This window comes from Microcaecilia unicolor, chromosome 1 (assembly GCF_901765095.1).
Source record: "Microcaecilia unicolor chromosome 1, aMicUni1.1, whole genome shotgun sequence".
Taxonomy (NCBI): Eukaryota; Metazoa; Chordata; class Amphibia; order Gymnophiona; family Siphonopidae; genus Microcaecilia; species Microcaecilia unicolor.
In genome coordinates this window covers 374,345,115-374,372,781 of record NC_044031.1, presented here as the reverse complement: position 1 = coordinate 374,372,781, position 27,667 = coordinate 374,345,115, and the positions used below count along the sequence as shown (strand labels likewise).

Below are 27,667 nucleotides of genomic sequence, written 5' to 3'. Positions count from 1 at the left end.
TGTATTACAATGTAAAATCACAGTCCAAAAAATATACGAAAGTGCTTTTCAAAAGAATTTTTCAAAAGAAATGACACCATTCAGTCTTCATATTCAAACCCACTGGTTCCATAGAATTAAGATGATAAATCAAGTGTTGTTCTTGCTGCAAAAGGATTTTTCGTCTATCACTGCCAGGTTACTGGGGATCCATCCGTTGAAGCACTAAAAATTGCAGAGACTCAAAAGCATGCTACTGCTGAATGCAGTGCACCACCAGTGAGATAATAATTTTTTGAGTAACAATAGTTCTCTTGTGTTTAGTCAATCTTGTCTTAAAGCTTCTACTTGTTTGGCTCACATATACTTTCCTGCAAGGACAAATCAAACAATACACCACATGATCAAAGTCACAAGATGTGCTTGATGTCAGAAAATGTATTTTATTTGTTACTTGATCTTTAAATTCAGCTGTCTCCAGCATTTGAAGACAAAAAACACATTTCCCACATTTTTTATGTATAGCCAAGGCATTGAAATAAAATTTGGATATTTAAGCTGCTCTCTGGATAAAGTTAGATCAACAGTTTTTCTGGCCTAATTTTATCTGAATAGTCATCTGGATTGCAGTTTGAATATCACTGTTAACTGGATAATTTTTGCTTTGCCCTCACTCCAGTCTCACAGTAGAGAGTTGAACGGGGACAGAAACCTAACCTATCCCCGCTATAATCTAACCCATCCCCACTCATCCCTGTCGGAATCTAAGCCGTCCCCATGGAGAATCTAACCCATCCCTGCCTGTCCCCACAGGAATCTAACCCATCCCTGCTGCAAGTAATCTCCTCCATCCCGACCCTGACCCAGCCCCTGCCGCACAGCACCACACTGTACCACAGACACCTTTCCCTCCCTCCCCAAGAAAAAGATCTGCATGAAAGAAAATACTATTTTTATTATTTTGACTTATTAAAACCACTTCTCCCTGAAACATGTTCAAAACAGAATAATCCATTTGTACAAAAGAGATGAGGTGGAGATGTGATTCCATATGCCCCAGTGAGAATTTATTTTTACTTCCAATCTTTATAACACCAGGCTTTCCAAGATAGATTACAACAACAGTTAAGATGAACCCATTAGTAAACAGAATATCCTCACTGAAATTTGGCCATGTATTACTGTATTGTATAGAACAGTGTAGAAAAATGAGCACAAAATACAGCTTTTATTAGTGCTGTTTCCACCAGCTACAATACGTTTTGAAGCTGTTTTAGTGATATTCAGTTTTGATTTCATGCTATTTATATGTACATATGGGAAGCTTTCAAATAAATTAAAAAGCTGTCAAATAAGTAAAAGAAATAAAATCTTTTGTCCTCCATCTTTTAAGGCACTGCTTATCCAACTGGAAAAGCTTTTGACTTTTTACAGATGGACCACGCATAAACAGTCTGTTATTTGTAATAATCTTTTGCTATTGTTGTCAATAGCGTTTGCTATTGTTTTTGGGTGAACCAGTGTGGTGGCAATCTCCGCCTACTGGCTTCAACCCATATACCCCTGGATTCTATATAGCATGCCTAGAGCTACGCTTGATTTTGCATGTAAATCTAGGTGTATTCTATAACTACATGCATATATTAATTGTTTTAACAAGCCAATCAGTGTTGTTAACAGCTCTTAAGCACAATAACGAGCACTAATTGGCATAAATTAGAATTTACGCATGCACATTGCTAAGCATATTTGGTAATGTATTACCCCTAAATTCTAATGTGCGCAGAAAAAAAGGGGCATGCTTAGGGGTGTGGAAATGGGTGCTTCATGGGCATTCCAAAATCTACGAGTGTGGTTATACAATATGGGCCAGTGCGCGTAAATCTATGCGCAGCGATTTACACCAGCTTTTCACTGGCGTAAATGGATGAGTTTAGATTTAGTCACATGAACTATGCCTAATCATATTCTAAATGCCACACATAGTTTTATGCGCGGTATTTAGAATACGCTTAGGTGTGATTGCCTAATGCATGTTAATTTTAGGCACCATATATAGAATGGAGTCCATAATGGGCTAGATAGTCTCATACCGTCTCCTGTCCTCCCTGCCCCTTACCAATCTTTTTTCCCCTCCTCCCTGCACCCCAAACCCAACAGTCCCCACCCACGACCAACTGAGTGACCAACATCCATTCACCTCCCCCTCCACACACAAATCTCAAGGTACCCTGGTAGTCTCATGGCTTGCTTGGGGCAGGAAAGATCCCCACTCTTTCCTGCCCTCTGCCACTGATTCTTGTCTTGTTGCCGCCATTTTTTAAAAATGGTTGCCGAGACCAAGTGATAGCTTCGCAAGGCTTCATGATAGATCTCATCAAGTTATCACCACGAAATGCCACCTCATCATCTAGAGAATATCTCATATTACATTTCCCAAGTTGTAAAAACTTAACCCTCAAAACTATCCATAATGCTAATTTTTCTTACCAAAGTACCAAACTCTAGAACTCATTACTCAAGTATATCAGACACTCAATGGTTTAAAATTTACTTAAAGCCCACTTCTTTAGGTCTGTGTTCAGCTAATATGAAAAGAAATGTTTTTTAATAGTTGTATTCTTGAATTAATATTGTCTTGTAATGCTTCTTCTTAATTTGTTATGTAAACCGCATTGAACCTGAGCTTTCTTGGGAAAATGCAGAGCAGAAATGTCATAATAATTAAATACATTTATTTACTTTATATACCACTTAATAAGCCAGGTTTTTTAAAGCAGTTTACAATATAAAAATGATTAAATGCCCATAGCTGTTTGTTAATAAAATTAGTCCTTTTGAGCTTTCCTGCTGTACCTTTTTTTCAGCAAATTGCATCTGAATCATGGGTAATTAAACTGATTGCATATGTGTTTTGTCCTTATAACTCTTGCAACAGAAAATGACAGTGAATGGTTGGAGAACCGGACAACTTCACGGAACACCAGTCAAGTAATCCCGGGGCCTGCTTCGCCATTAACCAAGAAGAGGAAAAAGGACATGATGGAGATTTTGGAAGAAGAATGTCATGAACTTCTTTCCCATTTCAGCCACCGTAATGTGGATGCTCTTCTGAAAGTCACCCGGAATAGTCTGGAGATGATCCGCAAACGCATTCAAACTTCTTCTGCCATTAGTTTCTTAGGTAGAATGCTGTTTCCTCATTGCTTTTAGTCATTAAGTGGAAATGGTCGTGCAAAGAGATTAATATATATTGTAATGTTTCACCTGCTTAGCTCGAATGGAACTCTGTTAAATTTGCAGTAATTGTTTTTTTTGCTGTGTACATGAACAAGGCTGCAGCTTGCTATCTAGAGGTAACATACTTTTCTGTCTTTACATTATTTAAAAGTGCAGGTCTTCCGATTTTTCTGGCAGATCTTAAATTGCTATGCTAGTCTTTGTGGCCCTTTCAATAAACTGCAGTAAATTTAGCATTTAATGCAGGTTAACATAGGACTTTAGCCTGTGGTAGCTGCAAAGTTTAATGCAGCAACCACTGGAGGTGTTCCTACTATTTTGTATTGCAGATCATATGTTAACATTCAGGTTAATGTGGAAGCACTTAGCATTTCCTATTTTGAAGGTAGTAAGTGGGCCCATGTTAACTCTGTTAGGCAGTCATCATGTGGTAAGTGCAGTGAGTCAACTGTGTAATACCTTCCATGCCCACTCTCAGCTCATTCCATATCCCCGGCACAAAAAGCACTGAACACGTGATTTAGCATGGCTCTGCGCTGGCAGTTAATGCAGTCTAAATTGGGTGTCAAGTGCTTAATGTGGTTTAGCAAAGGGGCCCCTTTATTGAGACAGTGCTGTGTTATAACTTTTAAGTCCTTCCAGGGTAAAGAATAAGAAGGTATGCTATAATTCTAATTTTAAGTAAAAAGACCTTTCCAGGACAATAAAAACAAATTCTGAAATGGATGTAAATTAACTGTATTTGACTATTTCCAGCAGACGAATCCAGATACTTGTGGGTTGTGACCTTCTACCAGCAGGTGGAGATAGAGTACTGAACTCTGTCTTATAAAATAGTATTGCTCCTGGTCCTTCAGTATAACTATCTCCAGCAGGCAGTGTACGGTTCTCCACATGCTCCTAGTGTACAGTTCTCCACAAGCTCCTAGTTTCATCGCTGGCTTCAGCTCTAGTTCTGGATTGCTTGGTTCTGAAGAGCATGGGGGTGCCTGGGCTGTTCAATGCCTGCTTTGGGGAGTACACTTGGTGGTGCCAGATCCCTCCCCCACCCCATGTCCCAGTTCAGCCACTTGCTCTCTGCTCCTTCCTTTCAGCAGTGGCATAGGAAGAGGGGGGCGGTGGGGCGGTCCGCCCTGGGTGCACGCTGCTGGGGGGGGGGGGGGGGTCGGCTCCGCTGGTTCCCTGCTCGCTCTGCCCCGGAACAGGTTACTTCCTGTTCCGGGGCAGAGAGAGCAGGAAACCAGTGGAGCCGATGCAGCTCCCAGCAACGTGCAGTCGGGGCGGATCAGCCCTACTGCCCGTCCCTCGCCGCTTTGCGATGTAAGTACGAGCTCCGGAGGGAGGGGGGTGCGCTCCAGAGGGGGAGGGTACACCGTGCTGCACCCGGGGGGAGGGGGTGCGCAGCGGCGCCCGCCCTGGATGTCAGCTGCCCTCGCTGCGGCACTGCCTTTCAGATCAATTTTTAAAAAAAGCCTATATTGAGAAGACATTGTTTAAAAACAAAAACAAAACAAAAAAAGACTTTGTGGGGAAGAGCGTTGCAGCTGTGCTGCCCTGACTGTTGGGACAACAGGACTGACTCTGTTCAGGATTTCATCAGTGCCTTTAAGCTGGATGAGTGTTGTCTTTAATTTTTATTACTCATAGATTTACATCGGTTTGCTACTATGGCAGCTGAAGCTGTGAAACGCTGCTCCCACTGTGGGAAGCATCGGGCTGCATCGGACCGGTGTTTGGGTGCCTATACCAATGCAATTTCCCTGGAGATGCCTGGTTTTTCTGAGGGCCTGTGTTCCTCACACGATCCGAGTTCCTCAGCGTGCTCTCTTCAGTGTTCCCACTCAGATGCGAACCCTGTGACTGCAGCCATTTTGAAACATCTGGCAGCAGCTCTTGTGGGGACAGTGTTGGAAGGAGATCAGGTATTGGGTTCACACAGCCCAGGATTGTCAGTGGCTGCCCTAGGAGCAAGTATAGACACAGGGGAGGCAGTCATGGAGCGTTTTACCTCTGAGTTTGTGCTTCTACTGCACCAAGCATACATGTTAAAGTGGGCTCATTCTATATCAGCGCCCTCCGTGCTGTTATCTCAGGTGGACGCCATGGGGTCCAGACAGTTGGTCCAGTCTGTCCAAGAGGAGGCAGATAGTGGACTTCACTGAAGAGGGGGGGGGGGTCACTGGCCCCCCATCCCTTCCGCGGTTGGAGGTGAGGTTTTCTGAAGCCTTATTGTTGGGCCACTTGCCTGAGGAGCTTAAGGAGGGTGAGTTGTTGGTGCACAAGTCCGGTGATCCCACAGTGATCCACATTTTTCACAAAGAGGAGCTCCCTTTGTTTATCTGCAAGTCTGTATAGGCTCTGAATATTTCCAGCATGGAGAAACCAGCTCCAGTGGCAGCAAATCCTAAAATGGATAATACGAGGCATCTGCCTTAGACCTTCCCAGTCCATGAAGCGATCCATGAGCTTATTTCAGTGCAGTGGTCGACCCCAGTGTTATGAAGAACATGCTTCCAGTGAAAGGTAGGATTGTGCTGGTGAATGTTCAAGACAGGAAGCTGGAGTCTTCACTGAAAACATCCTTTGAGGTCTCGGCTCTTTTATTGCAAGCGGACATTTGCAGCTCTTGTGCTGTTAGGGCTTGCTTCAGCTGGGTCCTGCAGGCGGCTGACATTTTGGAAGGTTCTGATTATCCATCATTGCTAGAGTTCCCCACAGGCACCCGGTATAAGAGGCTTGGAGAGGCTAAGCCTCCCCTGCTGTGCTCTGAGGGGTTTAAATTGTTGATTTACCTCCATCCTCACAGGAGGAGCTGCAGTGAAAGCCCTCTAGCCTTGTGAATCAGTTGTAGAAATTGGTTTATGGTTTGTTTACCTTACTGCTGGGAGGGGGGGGGGGTTTCGCTGGAGGTGTCCTGGGTTGCCAGGGAGATATTTAACGAGGATGACTTCCTTACCTGCACTGAGGACAGATAGCAGCAGAATCGGATACTGGACCAGCATGATCAGAAAAAGTCACCAGACAACAAAGGTAGAAAAGATCATTTTATTTTCATTATAGTGTTTGGAATATGTCCACTTTGAGAATCAGGTGCTCAACATTAAAAGTTTATATTTATTTACTTATTTATGGCATTTTATCCCACATTAATTAGGGTGTTTTGTGGCTCTATATGAGAATTGTGATGATATGATCCCTTGTTTCATATTGTTGACGGTCTGCATTTTCCTTATGGGTGGTATATTGGTGTATTTAGTTCTGCCCAGTGTAATATTTATGGTACAGTAAGGTTCTGAGTGTGTTTTTGCACAAAGTTGTGCATAGTGTTTTGCAGTTGAGCAATTGTGCTTAGAATATGCTTTGAGCAACCACTTTATTCTTTGACATATGATACATATCTAATATCTAAATTTAATAAAGGGTATTAATTGTGACTTTTATTTTTATTTATTTATTTTTTTCTGTGTGTTATCAGACAATTGTGGATTTAAGCTCCACCCCTGGCCCCACCCCTAACCCCGCCCCCTTAGCCTTCCCAAATAGTTGAGCCACTGACCGCCTATGATAGAGACAGGACTCGTGCATTTGGCAGGCTCTGGTGGTGACTGCCCGGTGTCTGCTTTGGCTTTGGCACTGGGCAGCAGATACCACCTCTAAGCAGCACCTTACTCGGTTGCCTTTTTGGGGTACTCTCCTTTTTGGGAAGGATTTGGAGAAGTTGGTTAAGGATCTGGGAGATGCAGTGGCCTGAAAGATGCCCACTAGAATTACCCGGGAATGTCTTCCTTCTTTCCTAAATGTAGACTTTAGCAGTGCCAGTCCTTTCGTTCTGATAAGAGACCAGCCGTTCTGGCTCCTAGAGAGCTGCCAGGATGGCACAGTGAGGGGGTGCTGTTTCACTCTCACCACAACAGGTAGGAGGTCATTTGTCTCTCTTTTAAGAGGAGTGGGCCAAAATTACTTTGGTCCAGTGGGTTCTAGAAATTATCAGAGGTTACAAATTAGAATTTTCCTTCCCCATTGAAGATTTTTTCTTGGAATCCCTTTGCAGTGCAGTGGCAAAGTGGGAGGCGGTTCAGGCCACTCTCCTCTCCTTGCAAGAGTTGGAGGTGGTGGCGCCAGTACCGAAGTAAGCGCTCAGTCAGAGTTGCTATTCCATTTATTTCATGGTGCAAAGAAAGAAGGGTCTTACTGACTGGTGTTAGACCTCAAAAGAGTTAGTCAGTTCCTTTGAATCCGCCACTTTTGGATGGAAACATTACAGTTCATGCTGGCAATGGTCCAATCAGGAGAGTTTATCATGGCTCTGGATCTAAAGAAGGCCTAGCTGCATATTCCGATATGGCCTCCTCATCAACGCTTCCTGCACTTTGCAATTCTCAGCCATCCCTTTCAGTTGCAGATGATACCTTTTGGACTCACAGCGGCCCCAAGAACTTTTCCAAAGTCATGGTGGTGGTGGCGGCCTTCATCAGAAAACAGGGCATTCAGGTCCATCATTATCTGGACTATTGGCTCATTCAAACTGCCTCAGAGCAGGAGAGCCACCAGAGTCATGGCACTTTTGTGCTCACTCGGTTGGGTGATCAGTCTTCTTAAAAGCCATCTACGGCTGTCCCAGTGTCTTGGCTACCTAGGAGTTTGGTTGTCAGTGGTGCAGATTGTGGGAGAGCTTAATGTGCAGGTGGACTATCTCAGTCGAACATTGTTGGATCCAGCAGAATGGGAGTTGTTGGACTCAGCATTCCTCAAGGTAATCCAGAAGTGAGGTATGCTGGCAATGGACTTCATGACAACTCGTCAAAATTTCAAAGTCCCCCGCTTTTCAAGCAGGAGGAAGGAGAATGGCTTGTTGGTCATCAATACCCTTCTCCGGCCATGGCCAGAGACCGGCCTCTTGTATGTCTTTCCTCCATGACCCATAATTGGCAGGGTTCTTCATCATGTCCTTTGTCATCTGGGGAAGGTCATTCTGATTGCTCTGGATTGGCCCAGGTGTCCATGGTACGTGGACCTGGTAGGGCTGCTAGCCTACAAGCCGTTCAAGCAACATTTGGATTGTGGCTTGCTCCATCAGGTCCTAATTCTGGTGGAGGATCCCTACCACTTTGGTCTTACAGTCTGGCTATTGAGCAGTCAAAATTGAGGAGGAAAGGTTTTATGGAAGACATTATTATGACCTTGTTGCAGGTGAAGAAACCTTGGTTGCATATGCTTGAGTCTGACGGGTGTTTGAGGGGTGGTGCTTTGAAAGAGTGGTTTCTCCCTTGAAAGCTGCTTTACCGCAAATCTTGGTAATTCTGCAGGAAGGGCTTATAAAGGGTCTGGCCTATAATACACTCCAGGTGCACTTGGTGGCTCTTTCTTGTTATTAGGGCCGTATTCTGAATTCATCTTTGGCTTCTCACCCGGATGTGGTGTGCTTTTTGAAAGGGGCTATCCAGCTGCACCTGCTAATTTGGGCCATGTGCCTTAATCTGGTCCTACGGGTGTTGCATGTGCTACATTTGAGCCATGTTACCTTGAAAGATCTCACGCTGAAGACAGTGTTTATGGTGGTGGTATCATCAACCTGCCGGATCTACGAGTTATAGGCGTTATCGTGCAGGGATCCTTTTCTTAGGTTCATGGAGTCCAGGGTGATGATTCAGACGGTCCCATCCTTCTAACTTAAGGTGCTGTCATCATTTCATATGAACCATCTGCTTTTTCTCCCATCTTTTATGCGGGAGGATTATTCAGCAGAGTTTCACTCGCTCTGATCTCTGGATGTGCGTTAGGCTGTTCTTCAGTATCTCTACATAATACATGAATTCCGTTGCTCAGACCATCTGTTCATTCTCGTTTTCCAGTCTGAATCATAGGGTGGCGGCTTCTAAAGCAACTATTGGATTGATGGATTAAGCAGACAATTTCAGATGCTTACCTGCTCTCACATAAGCAGCTTCCAGTGGCACTGGGAGCTCATTTTATGTGGGCTGAGGTGACTTCTTGGGCGGAGTCTTCTGCATTTTCATTAGAAAACATTTATAAGGTGGTGATGTGGTTGGCCCTGGATACTTTTCCACGGCAAGATACCCTCTTTGGCCGGTTGGTGCTGGGTGTGTGAGGACTGCTTTACTACATCCCACAAGTATGTTCTTACCTGATAACTTTTCTTTAGTTGCAGCAGATGACTCCAGAGCCCCACCCTTTTGTCTATATTTTCTGCAGTGAGGGGAGTTTGCTTGTCTGTTACAGTTATTGTGTTTCAGTTATGTATTCCTGTTGTCAATCTCTGTTTTATTCTGAGAGGAAGTATGTAGCTGTATCATAAGCATTTCTGCTTTGCTAATCTATATACTGAAGGACCAGGAGCAATATAGTCCCATAAAACAGAGTTCAGTACTCTCTATCTCCACCTGCTGGTAGATGGTCACAGCCCATAAGTATCTGGATTCATCTGCTTCGACTAAAGTATCAGGTAAGAGAATAACTTTTCCATATGGAGAAATTGATCTCACCTTTTAATTTTCTTTCCTTTAGTTGCCCCAAACGAGGCCAGAACTTGTGGATTAGCATCTATTTACCAGCAGGTGGATATGGAATATAGAACTGTTGTACCTTAATAGAACCCTGTGCAGCGCAAACAATTCAGCATTACATAATAAAGCAGTGGAAAACATTTTTGCTGAACGTAATGATGATGTAATGCAAAACCATTTGCTGAATAAGAGAAACAGGAAGTTAGTAAAAATAAAAAATCTGCTTTAATGACATGGAGAAACAAATAAGGTCAGATAGCTGGACTCATGTGATATGACTAAAGCAGTGGTTCTCAAACCTGTCCTGGGGGCTCCCCTACCATTCAGGTTTTCAGGATGTGCATGCAAATCTCTCATGAATATTCATTGTGGATTTACTGAAAACCTGACTGGCTAGGGAGCCCCCAAGACAGATTTGGGAACCACTGGACTAAAGGAAAGAAAATTAGCAAGCAAGACCTACTTTTTACTTCCCTATTATGTGTGCCAGATGAGTCCAGAACTTGTGGGATGTAAAACAGCACTCTTCAAGAGAGAGAGGGCTCAGTTGCCTCTATTCAGAGAACTGAAGCTCCAAAGTTAGCTTCCTCACCAACTGCTACATCCAAGCGATAGTGCATTGCAAAAGCATGTAGATACAACCGTGTTGCTGCTTTATAGATATTTGCAGAAGACACTACATTACAAGCCGTCCAAGAAGAAGCTACCTCTCTAATGGAGTGTGATCTCATGGTTGCAGGCAAACATCTACCTGCCAAAATATATGCTGAAAAAATCATATTTTAACCACTATTACTTATCATACATACCATTTCTATAGTGCTACTAGATGTACATAGCACTGTATGCTAAACATGTATGAGACCATCCATTCTTGACAGAGTTTACAATCTATTCAAGACAGACAAACAGGACAAATAAGGGATTAGAGAATTAGTTATTGTGGGAATCTTTCAAACAGACATGGGTACTGAACTGGTGAGTAGGAGTTAGGAGTTAAGTGCAACCTCAAAAAGGTGGTTTCTAGCCTAGATTTGAATATAGCCAAAGACAGAGCTTGGTAGCTTTAGATGTTGCATAGCCTTTCTTAATCTTACCAAAGACACCAAACAACCTATCTGACCTACATAAATCATTGGTGACTTCTATTTTTTTTTAAGTATCTTTATTGAATCAAAGGCAGGTACAGGATATAACAACATCATGCCACTCAAACAGAAACAAAACTGAACAAAGCAATAATCAAATATAGGATAGCATGACAAAAAAAGGAGACAACTCCAAGAAAATATTGTGTGCCTCCCCTTGAATATTTTCTTTGTATAACCCTTTAACAGAACCCCAAAACAAAACCCCCTCCCTCTCTAGGTCTCCACATTCTAACTAGTTATATTTCAGATACTACCCTTCATTCTAGCACACTCCCCAGGATATAACTTAGTATACCTATTCCAAAGATCTTGGATAGGGCAAACTGAAGGGATAACCATTCTGCCATTTCTCTCATAAATCCATGCCAGGCTGCTATGAAAGGTGGTTCAGGGGCTGTCCAAAACTGCAGTATGCATTTCTTGACCAGTAACACAGTCAAAGCACAAACTGACATTGTACTTGTCAGGCTATCCCTACGCAGTTGATTCCCAGAAATGGTTTCTAGCTGGTTAACTAGTACTTAGCTGGCTAAGTGCTTATATTCAGCACGAGATAGCTGGTTATCTCCACTGAATATTAGTGCTTAGCGGCTAACCAAGTATATTGCACAATATAGCTGGCTATCCACAAATATTCAAGCACTGGCCGGTTACGTTTAGTGGGTAAGTTGGACCACCTATATAGCAGTCCTATCTTTGGCCACTATAAACTTAACTGGACAGCTGAATATTAACTTAGGGGGTCTGTTTACGAAGCAGCGCTAGTGGCTGTCCATGCGCTAGTGCCAACACAGCCCATTCAAAGTGAATGGACCGTGTCAGCACTAGCACCCGGACAGCCGCTAGCACTGATTAGTAAACTGATTAGTAAACTGATTAGTTAGCCAGTTAAGTTTGAGCTGGCCCAAAACCCCCCAGATATTCAGTGCCAATCACCAGAAAAGGTCTGGCATTGAATATTCAGGCTATATGCTACATAGAAACTGTTGTACTCCAGCAATTCCTTTCTCTTTTTTTATATATTTTTTCAATGCTGTGACCAACAATGTAAACACACTATATTAGTGATGATAGAAGTGCTCAGTTAATAACATATACTTCAGCCCTCCCTGCCTCCTCCATGAAACTAGATGATAGAATAAAGATTGGTTTCAAGCAGTAGGTACTTAGCTGCGGGCTGGTGCATGTATAGTTGCTCCGTTTCTCCGTCTATAGCCAGAAGCTGTGGTGCGTGTGAATATGTGAAGTTAAAAACTCAAACTAGTTTTCATCTATGATTGGTCCATCTTCAATCATTACTCCAACTCTCATCAATTCTCAACACCCATGGTGTTTCGCCTGATACTGGCATCCTCAGGAGAATCGAGATTCAACTGGACTTTCCTTCCGATGTAATGTTGTTCATCTCCAGATGGAACATCCTCCGCTTCCAAAGTCCAACCGGTTGGAAGCGGAGGATGTTCCTTCTGGAGGAACAACATTACATCGGAAGGAAAGTCCAGTTAAATCTCGATTCTCCTGAGGATGCCAGTATCAGTGAAACACCATGGGTGTTGAGAATTGATGAGAGTTGGAGTAATGATTGAAGATTGGACCAATCATAGATGAAAACTAGTTTGAGTTTTTAACTTCACGTATTCACACGCACCACAGCTTCTGGCTATAGACGGAGAAACGGAGCAACTATACATGCACCAGCCCGCAGCTAAGTTCCTACTGCTTGAAACCAATAATTCTATCATCTAGTCTCATGGAGGAGGCAGGGAGGGCTGAAGTGCAGTGATGCTTGTGAAACATATCATCAGTCCTGTTGACTAGCCAGAGCGATATGTTATTAACTAAGCACTTCTATCATCACTAATATAGTGTGTTTACATTGTTGGTCACAGAATTGAAAAAATATATAAAAAAAAGAGATAGGAATTGCTGGAGTACAACGGTTTCTGTGTAGCATATAGTGTGATATTCTGAAACCAGGACGGAGTGTTACCCCAGTATTGCTAAAGTGATTGAATAGTCAGGGTCAGTACCAACTGCAGCACTTATGCAGGCTGCCACCCGTGGTTTCAGTATTGGGCCCTCAGAGTGCAGAGAAATTTTCCCCACCAGGGCAAATACAGGTCTTACCAACAGTTGTCCTCGGACACAGCCCCAACTCTCCTTTCAGTCACTGCTCTTCTTTCAGCAAGAGTTATCATTAGGAGAGAAAGCAGAAGAAGAAACAGAGAGCCTTGGGGAAGGGGGAGGAACCCAGCACCATCACCAGGTAGTCCCTTAAAGGGTTAGCATAGCTGGGTTTAAAAAAGTTTTGGACAAGTTCCTGGAGGAAAATTCCATAGTCTTTTATTGAGATGGACATAAGGGAAGCCACTGCTTGCCTGAGGTTGGTAGCATGAAATGTTGCTGCTAATTGGGATTCTGCCAGGTACTTGTAACCTGGATTGGCCACTGTTGGAAGCAGGATACTAGGCTAGGAGGACCATTGGTCTGACCCAGTATGGCTATTCTTATGTCTTATTATGCTGTAGTATCAGCAGCCCTTCTCCACAGACATTTGCTGGTCTTACCCCCTAACTAGTCACCAACCAGTTCAGAGGTTAAAAGTAAAATACAAACCAAGAACTGCACAGCGATCTGCTTCAGATAGAGGAATACAGAATTGTTTGAGGTGCAAAGGGTTCTGTTAAGACACAGCACAATTCTGTTCTGTATGACAAGAAAACAATACTTATGAAATGCTTGCTTTATATTTTTGTCCAAAAGCTTGATTTTGTTCCTTTGAGCTTCCAGCTCAGTCACAGCAAACTTTGGGCCTGGAGCCTTCATTTGCAGCTTCTCAAGATTTTACCCTACTTTTAGCCACTGTTCCCTCTATGCTGAGTGGGTGTCTTCCTACTGCATTGCTGCCAGTGGGAGGTGGTGCTTCAAGTTTGTGTTTTCAGTCACTATGGACAGGCAGGTTTCCCTGGATTCCTACAGAGCTTGCCTGTCCCTCACTATTGAAAATGTGATAGTGAAACAGCACCCCCCACTGGCAGGACTGTAGGCGAGAACTCCCACTATGCTTAGAGGGAACAGTGCTTTCAGCCATTGCTCTTCTTTCATTTAAACCATTTCAGTGGAAGTCTAATGCCAGGAACCATAGATTAAGACCAAGAGCATTGGGGGGGGGGGGGGGGGGGGAGGGGTTGCTTATGACATGCACTCTGGGTGGTCAAGAAGGGAGTCCACCTCCAATGATATGGCCAGCCAGGGAAGGTAGTATCCCCTTCTCAGGATATATCTGGCAGGGAGAGATGACTCCCTTTCATTGTGAGCTAGCTGATCATAATCTGAAGATGGGGCACATAGGAGTAGCTCTGTGCATCCTGCAGGAAGTTGTTTTTGCTATTGACTGGAAAGCAGCAACATGTTGTGTTGGTGCTCTGAATGGGGATCCATCTTGCCTCCCTTTTTGATGGCCCTCCAGAAGAAGGTACATATGTACCCCGAGTCTAGCCAGTAGGTACAGCTGTACAATGGTTGGGATTCCCCTCTGATGAGTGGTTTGTTTGTTTTTCTTTGTGTTAGAGGGTCATGATATGTGCAAGAGAATGTATGAAAATGAGTGAGTCTCACTATTAGCAAGGACACTTGATGATGATGTTGAAAACCTAAATGATATTTGGACAGCTCTGACCCTTGATTTACTAAGCTTATTTTCCATAGAATGAGAGAATGGTAGTGCTATATAAGTGTTAAGTAGTAGTAGTAGTAGTAGAATAATTTTAGTTAACTCAGGCCCTAAATGTCAGAAAATAGGTGACTCTGCATTCATTGAAACCAATCCTGGCTTTCAGTTAAGTGCAGTAGTTTGTGGATATTTTCCAGACTTTTGTTTCCATACCAATTTTGGCCTCTTCTCCATTTCATTCAGATAACAATGATGCAGCCAAGCAAAAGGCAAGCAGTCAACCTATCTTTAGGACCAGTGTTACTCTGTCCATTCCAAACATCAGCATGGTCCCAGCACTGGAAGAGGTGCAGCACTGCATCAACAAAGCCGTGGAGAGCGTTGTCAGTGTCACCAGAGGAGTGGGGCAATGGGGGAAAGAGAGAATGTCAAAGGTTTGCTCTTTTTTTCTTTTAACCTATTTATTAAAGACATATTAGTTGAGCATTCATGGGTCAATTTTCAAACAAGAGGTGCAGCAACGTCTGGATATTTGCCAGAAGTACACATGTAGCATAGGCTTGAGGTTAAGGGGTACTCCAGAACATATATTTAGCTCTGCTTGCATGTAATTTGTGTGTACTTCTATATCTATCGTATACACATATTTAATAATATTGGGAACCTACCATATATACTCAACTATAAACTGAGAATTTTTGGCCAAAAAAAGGGCTAAAATTTAAATCTCGGTTTATACTCAAGTCTGCTAGCATTCCTCCACTTCCCCCTCTCCCATGGTGTCCAGTATTATTTCCCTCCCTCCCCTGTGTTGTTCCTCCTCTACTGCAGAGACAGCCCCCTTGACAAACCTGTAGGTGCAGTTTTTTTTTTTCTGTTTTGAAAATGAGCCCCATATTGCTTTCTATGTACATTTCCAGTGAAAATGAACTTAAACTGCACTTGGACCTTTTGTGCAGTGCTGAACATCCCAACAGCTTTTGAAAATTGTCTCCTCATTTGTTTAGAAAGTAATCTTGAATAACATATCCACAAGTAAAAGAGTGTTTTATGCACAGAAATAGACTTTTATAGAATTGCCTTACTGATAGGCATTTAAACTTATACACATGGGGGATAATTTTGTGAAGTTTTTTTTCAGTATGTAAAGCCTGGTTTACAGGAAAAAAAAGGAACTTTTATAAAAATGTGTGACTGTGACCACATACACCCTTTAAAAGGGCAATTCTTTAAACCAGACACTTACATCTACACATTCATTGCATACATAAATGATGCAAACAAACAAACAAACAAAAAACAAACATACAGCAGATCGCACTCAGTCCAAAGAAAAATAATCCTTTATTGAATCAAACACCCAACATAGTCCACGTTTTGCCCACTGATGGGCTTCCTCAGGGGTCAGTGCTAAAACAACTTGCAAATAATAATAAATAAACTTGTAAATACAATTATAAAGCTATCAATATATAAAAGCATATAAAATGTGAGGGATCCGGTGATCAAATTATCTGCATTTACAAAGAACTAACAAATTGAAAAACTTTTGTGTATATAAATAAAATATATACATGCATGTATCAGAAAACTCATAATGGCATATCTGTGTGGTACAATGTAGAGCAGTCCTGTGGCCATTCCAAAATGTATCACTGTACATATGTGGTAAGCTGTGTTCAAACAGCTTGCTAAACAACTGTAAAGGGTGCATATGATCTGCAGTGTATATATCCACAGAGCACTAACCAGTGCATAATAAGAATTTGAAACAGGCCAAATTACATACCTACTTAGGAGGTTAATACAATTCACACCTCCCAGCTGTCATGAAAATGCTCAGCAGTACAACAAGAATCCAGGGAACATTTACTTTTAATACAAAACACAACTTATAACAGCAGCTAAAAGCCTAGATGCTAGCTTTGAAATAATTAAATGAATTGCTTAGCAAGATTAGAGGAAGGAACTACTTCTAATCTTCAGAACAACTAAACACAGCAGCTAAAAGGCAAAATCCTGTATTTAAAAAGCAAGCATGCACTTAGGATAGAATACACACATTCTGGCTATCATAAATGTCAGCAGTTCTAAAGGGAATCAATGAACACTTAATTCTAATTCTTAATTCCTTTTAGCACTGTTCATCACTTTTATATGCACCTTTTACAGTTGATTTTATACAATGTTGTTTGAAAACTGCCTGTCACATATGCATAGTGATACATTTTGGAATGGCCACAGGAAATTGCCCTTTTTAGACAGTTTTTAAAAAATGGAGCCTTTTAATTGCTGTTGTTTTTAGTTGTGCTGAACCTTTGAAGTAATTGTTTTTTTTTCATATCTTGCCAAGCATTTTATTTGTTCACTTTTTTTTAAGGGGGCACTTAGGCTACCGATTCGCTATGGAATTCGGTAGGGAAAGGGCTTTAACGAGTCTTTAGTGCATCTTGCCCTTAGTTGTGTATTTTAAGTTGTGTCCTCGATTAGCACTGCTGAGCAGGTTTACGATAGCCAGGAGGTGTGTATTTTATCCTAACTAGTTGCACGTTTGTTTTTTAAATGGAGGATTTTGCCTTTTAGTTTCTGTTTTTAGTTGTTCTGAAGATTAGAAGTATTTCCTTCCTCTAATCTTGCTAAGCATTTTATTTATTTAGGGGTCCTTTTACTAAACTGCAGCAAAAGGGGGCCTGTGCAGGCATCAGCACGTGGTTTTGACGCACACTGAGGCCTCCTTTTACTGCAGCGGACAAAAAGCTTTTTTTTTTTTTTTTAAAGAAATGGCTGTGCAGCAAGTGAAGCACTTTCTGTGTGGCCATTTTATTTTTTTTTGGTGGGGGGAGCATTCACCACCACCCATTTTGGTGGCAGTAAGGGCTCCTGCACTAACCTGGTGGTAACCAGCAGCACTGCCTGATTACTGCCAGGTAAACACCAGCACTACAAAAATTAAAAAATGTTTTGTAGTGCCAGAAATGGCGCATGCTGGGGGTGGGAACTACTGCCATGCTGCTGCGGTAGCCCGGCGGTACTTTTGGTTTAGTGAGCGGTAAGCCTGAATTGGGCTTATCGCCACTTAGTAAAAGACCTCCTTATTTATTTCAAAGGGAGCTCCTAGGCTTTTAGCTGCTATTGTAAGTTGTGTCTTATATTAAGTACTTATATTAAGTCTTATATTGTTGTACTGTTGAGCATGAGAGCTGGGAGGTTTGAATTTTATTAACCTCCTATCTAGTGGTCTGATGCTGAAAACCTAATGCTGATGCTAGAGGCGACTAGTGCTGGACTAGCGCTGGTGTTAGTGAGTGCAGAATGCTCAGAGGGCTGTATTACAGGAGATGTGGAGGGGCATAATCGAACGAAAACGTCTATCTCCATGGGCGTTTATCTCCGAGAACGGGTCCGTGAAGGGGCGGACCGAACCGTATTTATGAAAAAAATAGACGTCCATGTTTTATTCGACAATTTGTGAGCTGGGCGTTTTTGTTTTACAGCGATAATGGAAAATGAAAGCGCCCAGCTCAAAAACGAATAAATCCAAGGCATTTGTTCGTGGGAGGGACCAGGATTCGTAGTGCACTGGTCCCCCTCACATGCCAGGACACCAACCGGGCACCCTAGGGGGCACTTTTACAAAAACAAAAAAAAAGGTAAAAGAGCTCCCAGGTGCATAGCACCCTTCCCTTGTGTGCTGAGCCCCCCAAATCCCCCTCAAAACCCACTGCCCACAAGTCTACACCATTACTATAGCCCTAAGGGGTGAAGGGGGGCACCTACATGTGGGTACAGTGGGTTTGGGGGGGGTTGGATGACTAAGCATTATGCAGCACAATTGTAACAGGTAGGGGGGGAGGATGGGCCTGGGTCCACCTGCCTGAAGTCCACTGCACCCCCTAACAACTGCTCCAGGGACCTGCATACTGCTGCCAGGGAGGTGGGTATGACATTTGAGGGTGAAAATAAAAAGTTGTGAAACATCATTTTTTGTGGTGGGAGGGGGTTAGTGACCACTGGGGGAGTCAGAGGAGGTCATCCCCGATTCCCTCTGGTGGTAATCTGGTCATTTAGGGCACTTTTTGGGGCCTTATTTGTGAAAAAACAGGGTCCAGGAAAAGTGCCCTAAATTCTAGCTACAAACGCATACTTTTTTTCCATTATCAGCGAACGGCGCCCATCTCTGTTCGGGTGATAACCATGCCCCAGTCCCGCCTTCACCACGCCCCCGTCAACTTTGTACGCTTCCGCGATGGAGTGCAGTTGAAAACGTCCAAGTTCGGCTTTCGATTATACCGCATTATTCGTTTTTGTGATATAAACCTCCATCTTCTGATTTAGGTCGGAACTTGGGCGTTTTTCTCGTTCGATTATAAGCAGGAAAGTGTGCAACAAAGATTAGCTCAAATAGCATGCAAATGTAGTCAAACAGATGTTAACAAGGTCATTTCTTATTCTCTCCCAATACTCAGAGAACAGCGCATAAAAAAAAGCTGCCCTTACCGCTGAAAACCTAACGCCAGTTCGGAGCTTGAAGAGAGGATTTCCCACCATTCTCTCTCTAAAATCTGCCGGTTTTTATTTTAATTTGGAAGCAGAAGGAAGCCCATGCAAGCCCCTAAACACTGGCAGTGTGAGGCAAATGTGTGCGAGTCAGAACATACCCGAAACTGAAAGCACACATTGGCGCCTGTTTATTGCACTTAAATATTAGCTTTTCAGGTGAAATAAAAATGTGAAAAACTTATATTTAAAGCCGCAGAGGAACAGTGTGAATGTGTTTCTTCACTTCTGGGTTTGCCTGGGCATGTCCGAACTCTTGTGTGCATGCACAAAACACATTTCTCTGCCTTAACTTCCCAATGCTCAATGTTAACAGTGTGCATATAATTTGCATGATATCAGTGTTGAGCACTGGGATGTTATTTAGCTGCTTTGTTCTGGCAGTATTTCACAGCGCTGTTCAGTGCAGTGCCGAAGTTTTGAGCATCGGCCCATAGGTATATAATTTTGCCTATTTCAAATTCTTTTTATGCACTGGTTAGTGCTCTGTTGATATATACACTGCAGATCATATGCACCCTTTACAGTTGTCTAACATGCTGTTTTAACACAGCTTACCAAATATGCACATTGATACATTTTAGAATGGCCACAAGAATGTTGGACATTGTACCACACAGATATGCCATCATGGGTTTTCTGAAACATGCATGTATGTATTTTATTTATATACACAAATGTTTTTCAATTTATTTGTTAACTAGTAAAAAAGGCCCGTTTCTGACACAAATGAAACGGGCGCTAGCAAGGTTTTCCTCGGAGTGTGTATGTTTGGGAGAGTGTATGTGAGAGTGACTGTGTGAGAGACAGAGTGAAAGTGTGAGTGTGTGTGTGTGTGAGAGAGAGAGTGAGTCTGGCTGTGAGTGTGTTTGTGAGAGAGTGTGTGTGTGAGAATGAGAGTGTGTGCAAGTGTGTATGTGAGACACAGTGTGAGAGAGAGTGTGTGTGAGACAGATTCTCTGTGAGAGTGAGTGTATGAGACCAAGCGAGTGTGTGAGTGACTGTGTGGCACATAGAGAGTGAATGTGATACAGTGTGAGACAGAGTGTGTGAGAGTGAGAGTGAGAAAGACATTGTATATGAGAGAGAGAGTGTGAGCCCTGCCCTCCCAATCCATGCCCATCTGTCCCCTGCCCCCTCCATTCATCCTTTTCCAGCAATTCCCCTCTCTCCCTGAGCCCTGCCCTCCCAATCCATGCCCATCCATGCTCCTCTGTCACCTGCCCCCTCCATTCATTCCTATCCAGCAATTCCCCTCTCTCCCTGAGCCCTGTCCTGCAATCCATATCCATCCATGCCCATCTGTCCCCTCCATTCATCCCTATCCAGCAATTCCCCTCTCTCCCTGAGCCCTGCCCTCCCAATCCATGGCCATCCATGCTCCTCTGTCACCTGCCCCCTCCATTCATCTCTATTCAGCAATTCCCCTCTCTCCCTGAGCCCTGCCCTGCAATCCATATCCATCCATGCCCATCTGTCCCCTCCATTCATCCCTATCCAGCAATTCCCCTCTCTCCCTGAGCCCTGCCCTCCCAATCCATGCCCATCCATGCTCCTCTGTCCCCTGCCCCCTCCATTCATCCTCCAGCAATTCCCCTCTCTCCCTGAGCCCTGCCCTCCCAATCCATGCCCATCCATGCTCCTCTGTCACCTGCCCCCTCCATTCATCCCTATTCAGCAATTCCCCTGTCTCCCTGAGCCCTGTCCTGCAATCCATATCCATCCATGCCCATCTGTCCCCTCCATGCATCCCTATCCAGCAATTCCCCTCTCTCCCTGAGCCCTGCCCTCCCAATCCATGCCCATCCATGCTCCTCTGCCCCCTGCCCCCTCCATTCTTCCTTTTCCAGCAATTCCCCTCTCTCCCTGAGCCCTGCCCTCCCAATCCATGCCCATCCATGCTCCTCTGTCCCCTGCCCCCTCCATTCATCCCTTTCCAGCAATTTCCCTCTCTCCCTGAGGCCTGCCCTCCCAATCCATGCCCATCCATGCTCCTCTGTCACCTGTCCCCTCCATTCATCCCTATTCAGCAATTCCCCTCTTTCCCTGAGCCCTGCCCTGCAATCCATATCCATCCATGCCCATCTGTCCCCTCCATTCATCCCTATCCAGCAATTCCCCCCTCTCCCTGAGCCCTGCCCTCCCAATCCATGCCCATCCATGCTCCTCTGCCCCCTGCCCCCTCCATTCTTCCTTTTCCAGCAATTCCCCTCTCCCCCTGAGCCCTGCCCTCCCAATCCATGCCCATCCATGCTCCTCTGTCCCCTGCCCCCTCCATTCATCCCTTTCCAGCAATTCCCCTCTCTCCCTGAGCCCTGCTCTCCCAATCCATGCCCATCCATGCTCCTCTGTCCCCTGCCCCCTCCATTCTTCCTTTTCCAGCAATTCCTCTCTATTCCTTCCATGACCCCCCCTCGCATCCATGCTCCTCTCTCTCCCATGTCCCAGCCTGGCCCGCCCTCTTCTTCCCCCCCCCTTCGCATCCATGCTGTCGTTTCTCCCCTGCCCTCCTGCTCCCATTGTTGAACTTTACTGCTGCCCACCCTCTTCTCTCCCCCAACATCCCTTTTCTTTTGTTTTTCTTTTTAAATTTACCTCCGTGGTGGCGGTTCAGGCAGCGCAGCGTCAGGGAAGGAGGCGGCGCTCCCGACGTCTAGCCTTCCCTTCGCTTTGTTCCGCCTTCTTCTGACGTCATCCTTGACGTCAGAAGAAGGCGGAACACAGCGAAGGGAAGGCTAGAGACGTCGGGAGCGCCGCCTCCTTCCCTGACGCTGCGCTGCCTGAACCACCACCACGCAGGTAAATATCAAACATATAAATGGCGAGTGACCGTACTTACTCGCAAATGCGCAGTAGAGACCTTCTCTTCCCCACCCCCGCGTCAATACGTGATGACGGGGGGCGGAACACAGAGGGTCTGTACTGCGCATTTCTGAGGGAGGGACACCGCCGTCTAACGCTCCCCCCACCCGAGTCGCCGCTGCGCCACCCACCTTCTACCCGGTCGGGCCCTCGCTCCACTATTGAAACAGCGAGGGTCCGGGAACACAGCACTGAGCTCTGCTGAGCTGCCGACATCGCCCTTCCTTCTTCTTCTCTGCCTCTGTCCCGCCCTCGACGACGTTACGTCACACGAGGGCGGGACAGGCAGAGAAGAAGAACAAAGGCCGACGTCGGCAGCTCAGCAGAGCTCAGTGCTGCGTTCCCGGACCCTCGCTGTTTCAATAGCGGAGCGAGGGCCTGGCCGGGTGAAAGATGGCTGGTGACGGCTCGGTGGGGGGGGGGGGGGGTGCGAATTCGGAGGGGGAGGGGCAGCGGTGAACTCGGCGGCGGGGACGGGCCTTTCAACCCCCCCTTCCTATAATAGCCCGTTTTTACGGGCTCAAAGGCTAGTAATATACTAAAACGCACCGTGCGTGGGTGCGATCAGTTTGTTTGTTTTTTTTTTCCGCCCTCGCGATCCGTTTTTTTTCCTGCCCTTGACGTCATGACGTTTGACGCGAGGGCGGGGCAGAAACGGCTGGGTGGCTTCACACCACGAATCCACGAACCCTTCAGGATTTGTTTGAGTGACTTCAGAACGTTGTCTTCAGAACGTTCACGGTGCGTTTTATTATATTAGATTCTTTGTAAGTGCACATAATTCGATCACTGGATCCCTCACATTTTATAGTTTTTTTTTAATGTATTGTGCTTTGTAATTTTATTCACATGTTTATTATTATTTGCATATTGTTTTAGCAGTAACCCCTGAGGCAGCCCATGAGTGGGTGAAATGTGAACCACGTTGAGTGTTTGTTTCAATAAAGGATTTTGGGGGGGAGACCTTGTATGTGATCTGCTGTTTTTTTGCATCACTTTTGGTGCAGATATAAAGATCCTCTCTGTTGCTGACCTTAAATGTACAGAATATTGACATGTATGCACATAACACATGTAAGTATTTTTCAGTAAATACCCACTTAATTTACATAGAGAGTATTTGCAAGGGGTAGGGAGGTGTGCACGGGAGCAGCATGAGTGGGACATAAGCAGAATTATTTTCATCCCTGCCACATCTAGGCACCTGTGCTTACACCAACTCTATGGCTGGCATAAGTGTGGGTACCTACATGTTAGACATGCTGATACCGTGTTACATTTGTATTCTATAATGCAGTGGCATACCAAGGGGGGGGGGGGGGGCGGTGGGGGCGGTCCGCCCCGGTTGTACGCCGCTGGGGGGGTGCTGCGCGCCGGTCAGCTTCGTTTGTTTCCATGCTCCCTCTGCCCCGGAACAGGAAGTAACCTGTTCCGGGGCAGAGGGAGCATAGAAATGAACGAAGCTGACCGGCGCACGACACCCCCCAGCGGCGTGCACCCGGGGGGAGTTCTTTCGCTGGGGGGGGGGTCACGCTGCACCGGGGGGGGGGCGCTGCACCCGGGGGGCGGGGCACATCGGCGATCCGCCCCGGGTGTCAGCCCCCCTAGGAACGCCACTGCTATAATGGAACCTGAACCTTCTGTTACAGAATAAACTCCTATTGTGCTGTCTTGGGGCGCTTAAATAGGGATGACCAATTATGGAATTACGTCTAAGTGTGCACCTATTTTTATGTGGTGCTTTTTGTAGGTTTTTTTTCTGGGGGCACATGAACACATTTATACCAACTATGGAACAGGTGTAAATGAAAGCATCAGTATTTGCATTCTATTGGGGCTGGATTTGGGGGTCTATTTTTGCCATTATAAAACGATACCTTTTGGACTTCTTACAAAAGTGTCTTGCATAAATTACCTGAACTGAGCAGAGGCTTTGCCAAAGGCAGAATTCTGGAGAAGTTATTGATTGGACACATGAACCACATGTGTATATGTGTAAAATAAGCTGGGAAATTTGTGAGTACTAAATAGGAAAAGTGTGCCTGCACTTTCCTTTTGAAAGTATGCACGCTTTCTTAGGAGATAATTTTAAAATGCATTTCTGTGTGTAAAACAGTATTTTAGTTGCAGAAATGGCCTTTTAAAATTGTGTGGGGTTTTATGTAATGATTTAGGGCCCTGTTTACTAAGATATGCTAGTGTTTTTAGCACACGCCTAAAATTAGCATTCACTAAATGCTAGAGACACCCATATATTCCTGTGGGTGTCTTTAGTGTTTAGTGCACGCTAATGTTTAGCATGCACTAAAAACGCTAGCACCTCCTTAGCGCTGCTTAGTAAACAGGGCTCTTAATGTATTTTTTAATATATAATGGGACCCTTTTACTAAGCACCCTTACACAGGTTTTTCCACTGGTTAAGGTCATTTTTACTGTAGTAATAAAATGGCCGATTTTCTATTTCTTCTATTAATGGCCATTCACTGATGTTGTCAATAGCACTTGGCCGTTAAAATATTAGTAAACTAGTAAAAAAGGCCCGTTTCTGACACAAATGAAACGGGCGCTAGCAAGGTTTTCCTCGGAGTGTGTATGTTTGAGAGAGTGTATGTGAGAGTGACTGTGTGTGAGAGAGAGAGTGAATGTGCAAGTGTGTGTGTGTGTGAGAGAGAGAGTGAGTCTGGGTGCGAGTGTGTCTGTGAGAGAGAGAGTGTGTGTGTGAGAATGAGAGTGTGTGCAAGTGTGTATGTGAGACACAGTGTGAGAGAGAGAGAGAGCGTGTTTCACACAGATACAGTGTGTGCGAGAGAGAGAGTGTGTGTGACACAGAGGGGCATAATCGAACGCGAACGCCCATCTCCATGGGCGTCTATCTCCGAGAATGGGTATGTGAAGGGGCGGGACAAACCGTATTTTCGAAAAAAATGGGCGTCCATGTTTTTTTCTGATAATACGGTTTGTGCCGGGCAAATGCATCGGACTTGTGCGGATTTGAGCTGGGCGGTATTGGTTTTCATCGATAATGGAAACCTAAAACGCCCAGCTCAAAAACGAACAAATCCAAGGCATTAGGTTGTGGGAGGGGCCAGGATTCATAGTGCAGTGGTCCCCCTCACATGCCAGGACACCAACCGGGCACTCTAGGGGGCACTTGTAACAATTAAAAAAAAAGTAAAATGCCTCCCAAGTCCATAGCTCCCTTCCCTTGGGTGCTGAGCCCCCCCAAATCCCCTCAAAACCCACTGCCCACAACTCTACACCATTACCATAGCACTTATGGCTAAAGGGGGGCACCTAGATGTGGGTACAGTGGGTTTTGGGGGCGGTTTGGAGGGCTCCCATTTACCACCACAAGTGTAACAGGTAGGGGGTGGGATGGGCCTGGGTCCACCTGGCTGAAGTCCACTGCACCCACTGGCATACAGGCTGGAAAAAAAAGTTGTTAAAGTTGTTTTTTGTTTGGTGGTTTGTTAGTGACCACTGGGGGAGTCAGGGGTGGTCATCCCCGATTTCCTCCGGTGGTCATCTGGTCATTTAGGGCACTTTTTTGGGACTTGTTCGTGAAAAAAAAGGGTCCAAAAAAAGTGACCCAAATTCGTGCTCAAAACGCCTTTCTTTTTTCGATTATCGGCCGAGGACGCCCATCTCTCCTCAGTTGATAAACACGCCCCAGTCCCGCCTTCACTACACCTCCGACACGCCCCCATCAACTTTGGCCGTTTCCGCGACGGAGTGCAGTTGAAGACGCCCAAAATCGGCTTTCGATTATACTGATTTGGGCGCCCACGGGAGAAAGATGCCCATTTCCCGATTTGGGTCGAAATATGGGCGTCTTTCTCTTTCGAAAATAAGGCGGACAGACTCTCTGTGAGACTGAGTGTATGAGACCAAGAGAGTGTGTGAGTGACTGTGTGACACATAGAAAGTGAATGTGATACAATGTGAGACAGAGTGTGTGAGGGGCAGTGTGTGAGAGTGAGAGAGAGAAAGAGAAAGACATTGACTGTGAGAGAGAGAGAGTGTGTGAGAGAGTGTGTGTGACAGAGATGCCTCCCCCCCTCTCTGGTGTCAGGGCCCCCCCTCTCTCTCTGGTGTCTGAGCGTTACTGTGCAGGACGCTGAGCTCTGGCTGTGCTTCAAGGAACTGACCAATCCTATTTAATAGAATGCACCTCCAACATTCTGAAGCCGAGAAACCTCGTGTGATTGGTCACTTCTGCTTGTGACGAACCCGGAAGTACGTGATGTCAATTCAGGAGATGGATACAGAGAGCAGGAATGCCTCAGCCATGCAGTCAGCTTCAGAATGTTGGAGGTGCGTTTTATTATATAGGACTAGTGAAAAAGGCCCGTTTCTGACAGCAATGAAACGGGCGCTAGCAAGGTTTTCGTCAGAGTGTGTATGTTTCAGAGAGTGTGTGAGAGTGACTGTGTGTGAGAGAGAGTGAATGTGCGAGTGTGTGTGTGTGATAGAGAGAGAGAGAGTGAGACTGGGTGCGAGTGTGTGCATGAGAGAGAGAGTGTGTGTTTGAGAATCAGAGTGTGTGCCAGGGGCCCCTTTCTCCTCCCTCCCAGTGCCAGGGTCCCCCCTCTCTCCGTCCGGGTTCCAGGGTCATCCCTCTGTCCGAGTTCCAGGGTTATCCCCCCTCTCTCCCTCCCTTCCTCCCTCTCAGTTCCAGGGTTCCTTCCAGTTTCAGGGTCCCCCCCACCCTCCCTCATAGTTTCAGGGTCCCCACCCCAAAAATCTTTTGTCCTTTACCTGTTAAGATGCAGTTTTTTCAGTAGAAACAGCTTTAGACATGTTTCAGATGGAAAAAGTCTTTAAAAACGACAATGTGGATGTGCAGCTCCTATGTGTGCTTGGTTTGAGTGTATGGGAATGACGGCTTTGTTGTGTACAGGAAACCGAGATTAACCAATGGGCTTCCTTGCTTAGCAGGGGCGTATCTGGACTCCGGCGGTAGGGGGGGCCAGAGCCAGAGGGAGGGGGCACATTTTAGCGCCCCCCCCCGCCCCCCCCGCCGCCGCCGCCGCCGCGCCCCCACCGCCACCAATAACTTAGTCTCTCCACCCCCCTCCCGCCGCCAACCCTCCCCCGCTGCCGTTCTTACTTTTGCTGGCGGGGGACCCCAACCCCCGCCAGCCGAGGTCTGCTTCCACCTGCCGCTGCCTTCAAAACTTCTTCTTCAGCCGGCGGGGGACCCCAAACCCCCGCCAGCCGCCCCGCGCTGTTTAAAATTCATCTTCGGCCTCCGTGGCCGTGCTGCTGGGATAGGCGGCGCTGTTGAAATCCACTTCGGAGTCTGACGTCGCAGCACGTACAACGTACAACGACGTCAGACTCCGAAGTGGATTTCAACAGCGCCGCCTATCCCAGCAGCACGGCCACGGAGGCCGAAGATGAATTTTAAACAGCGCGGGGCGGCTGGCGGGGGTTTGGGGTCCCCCGCCGGCTGAAGAAGAAGTTTTGAAGGCAGCGGCAGGTGGAAGCAGACCTCGGCTGGCGGGGGTTGGGGTCCCCCGCCAGCAAAAGTAAGAACGGCAGCGGGGGAGGGTTGATGGCGGTAGGGGGGGTCCAGGGCAAAATCTGCGGGGGCCCAGGCCCCTGAGGCCCCACGCAGATACGCCCCTGGCTTACAGTGTAGTTCATTATCGTCCTGCAGCATGGCCGGAGTCTGAGAG

At 45.5% G+C, this 27,667-nt stretch overlaps 1 protein-coding gene across 1 annotated transcript in view; it reads left to right on the top strand.

Moving 5' to 3' along the window:
• The window catches only part of DNAH5 (dynein axonemal heavy chain 5), a 925,453-nt gene that overhangs the window by 149,573 nt on the left and 748,213 nt on the right, over positions 1-27,667 (top strand). The window contains 2 exon segments of the mRNA XM_030220396.1: positions 2,918-3,163; positions 14,811-15,001. Of these exon segments, the coding sequence (XP_030076256.1) occupies positions 2,918-3,163; positions 14,811-15,001 (437 nt within the window).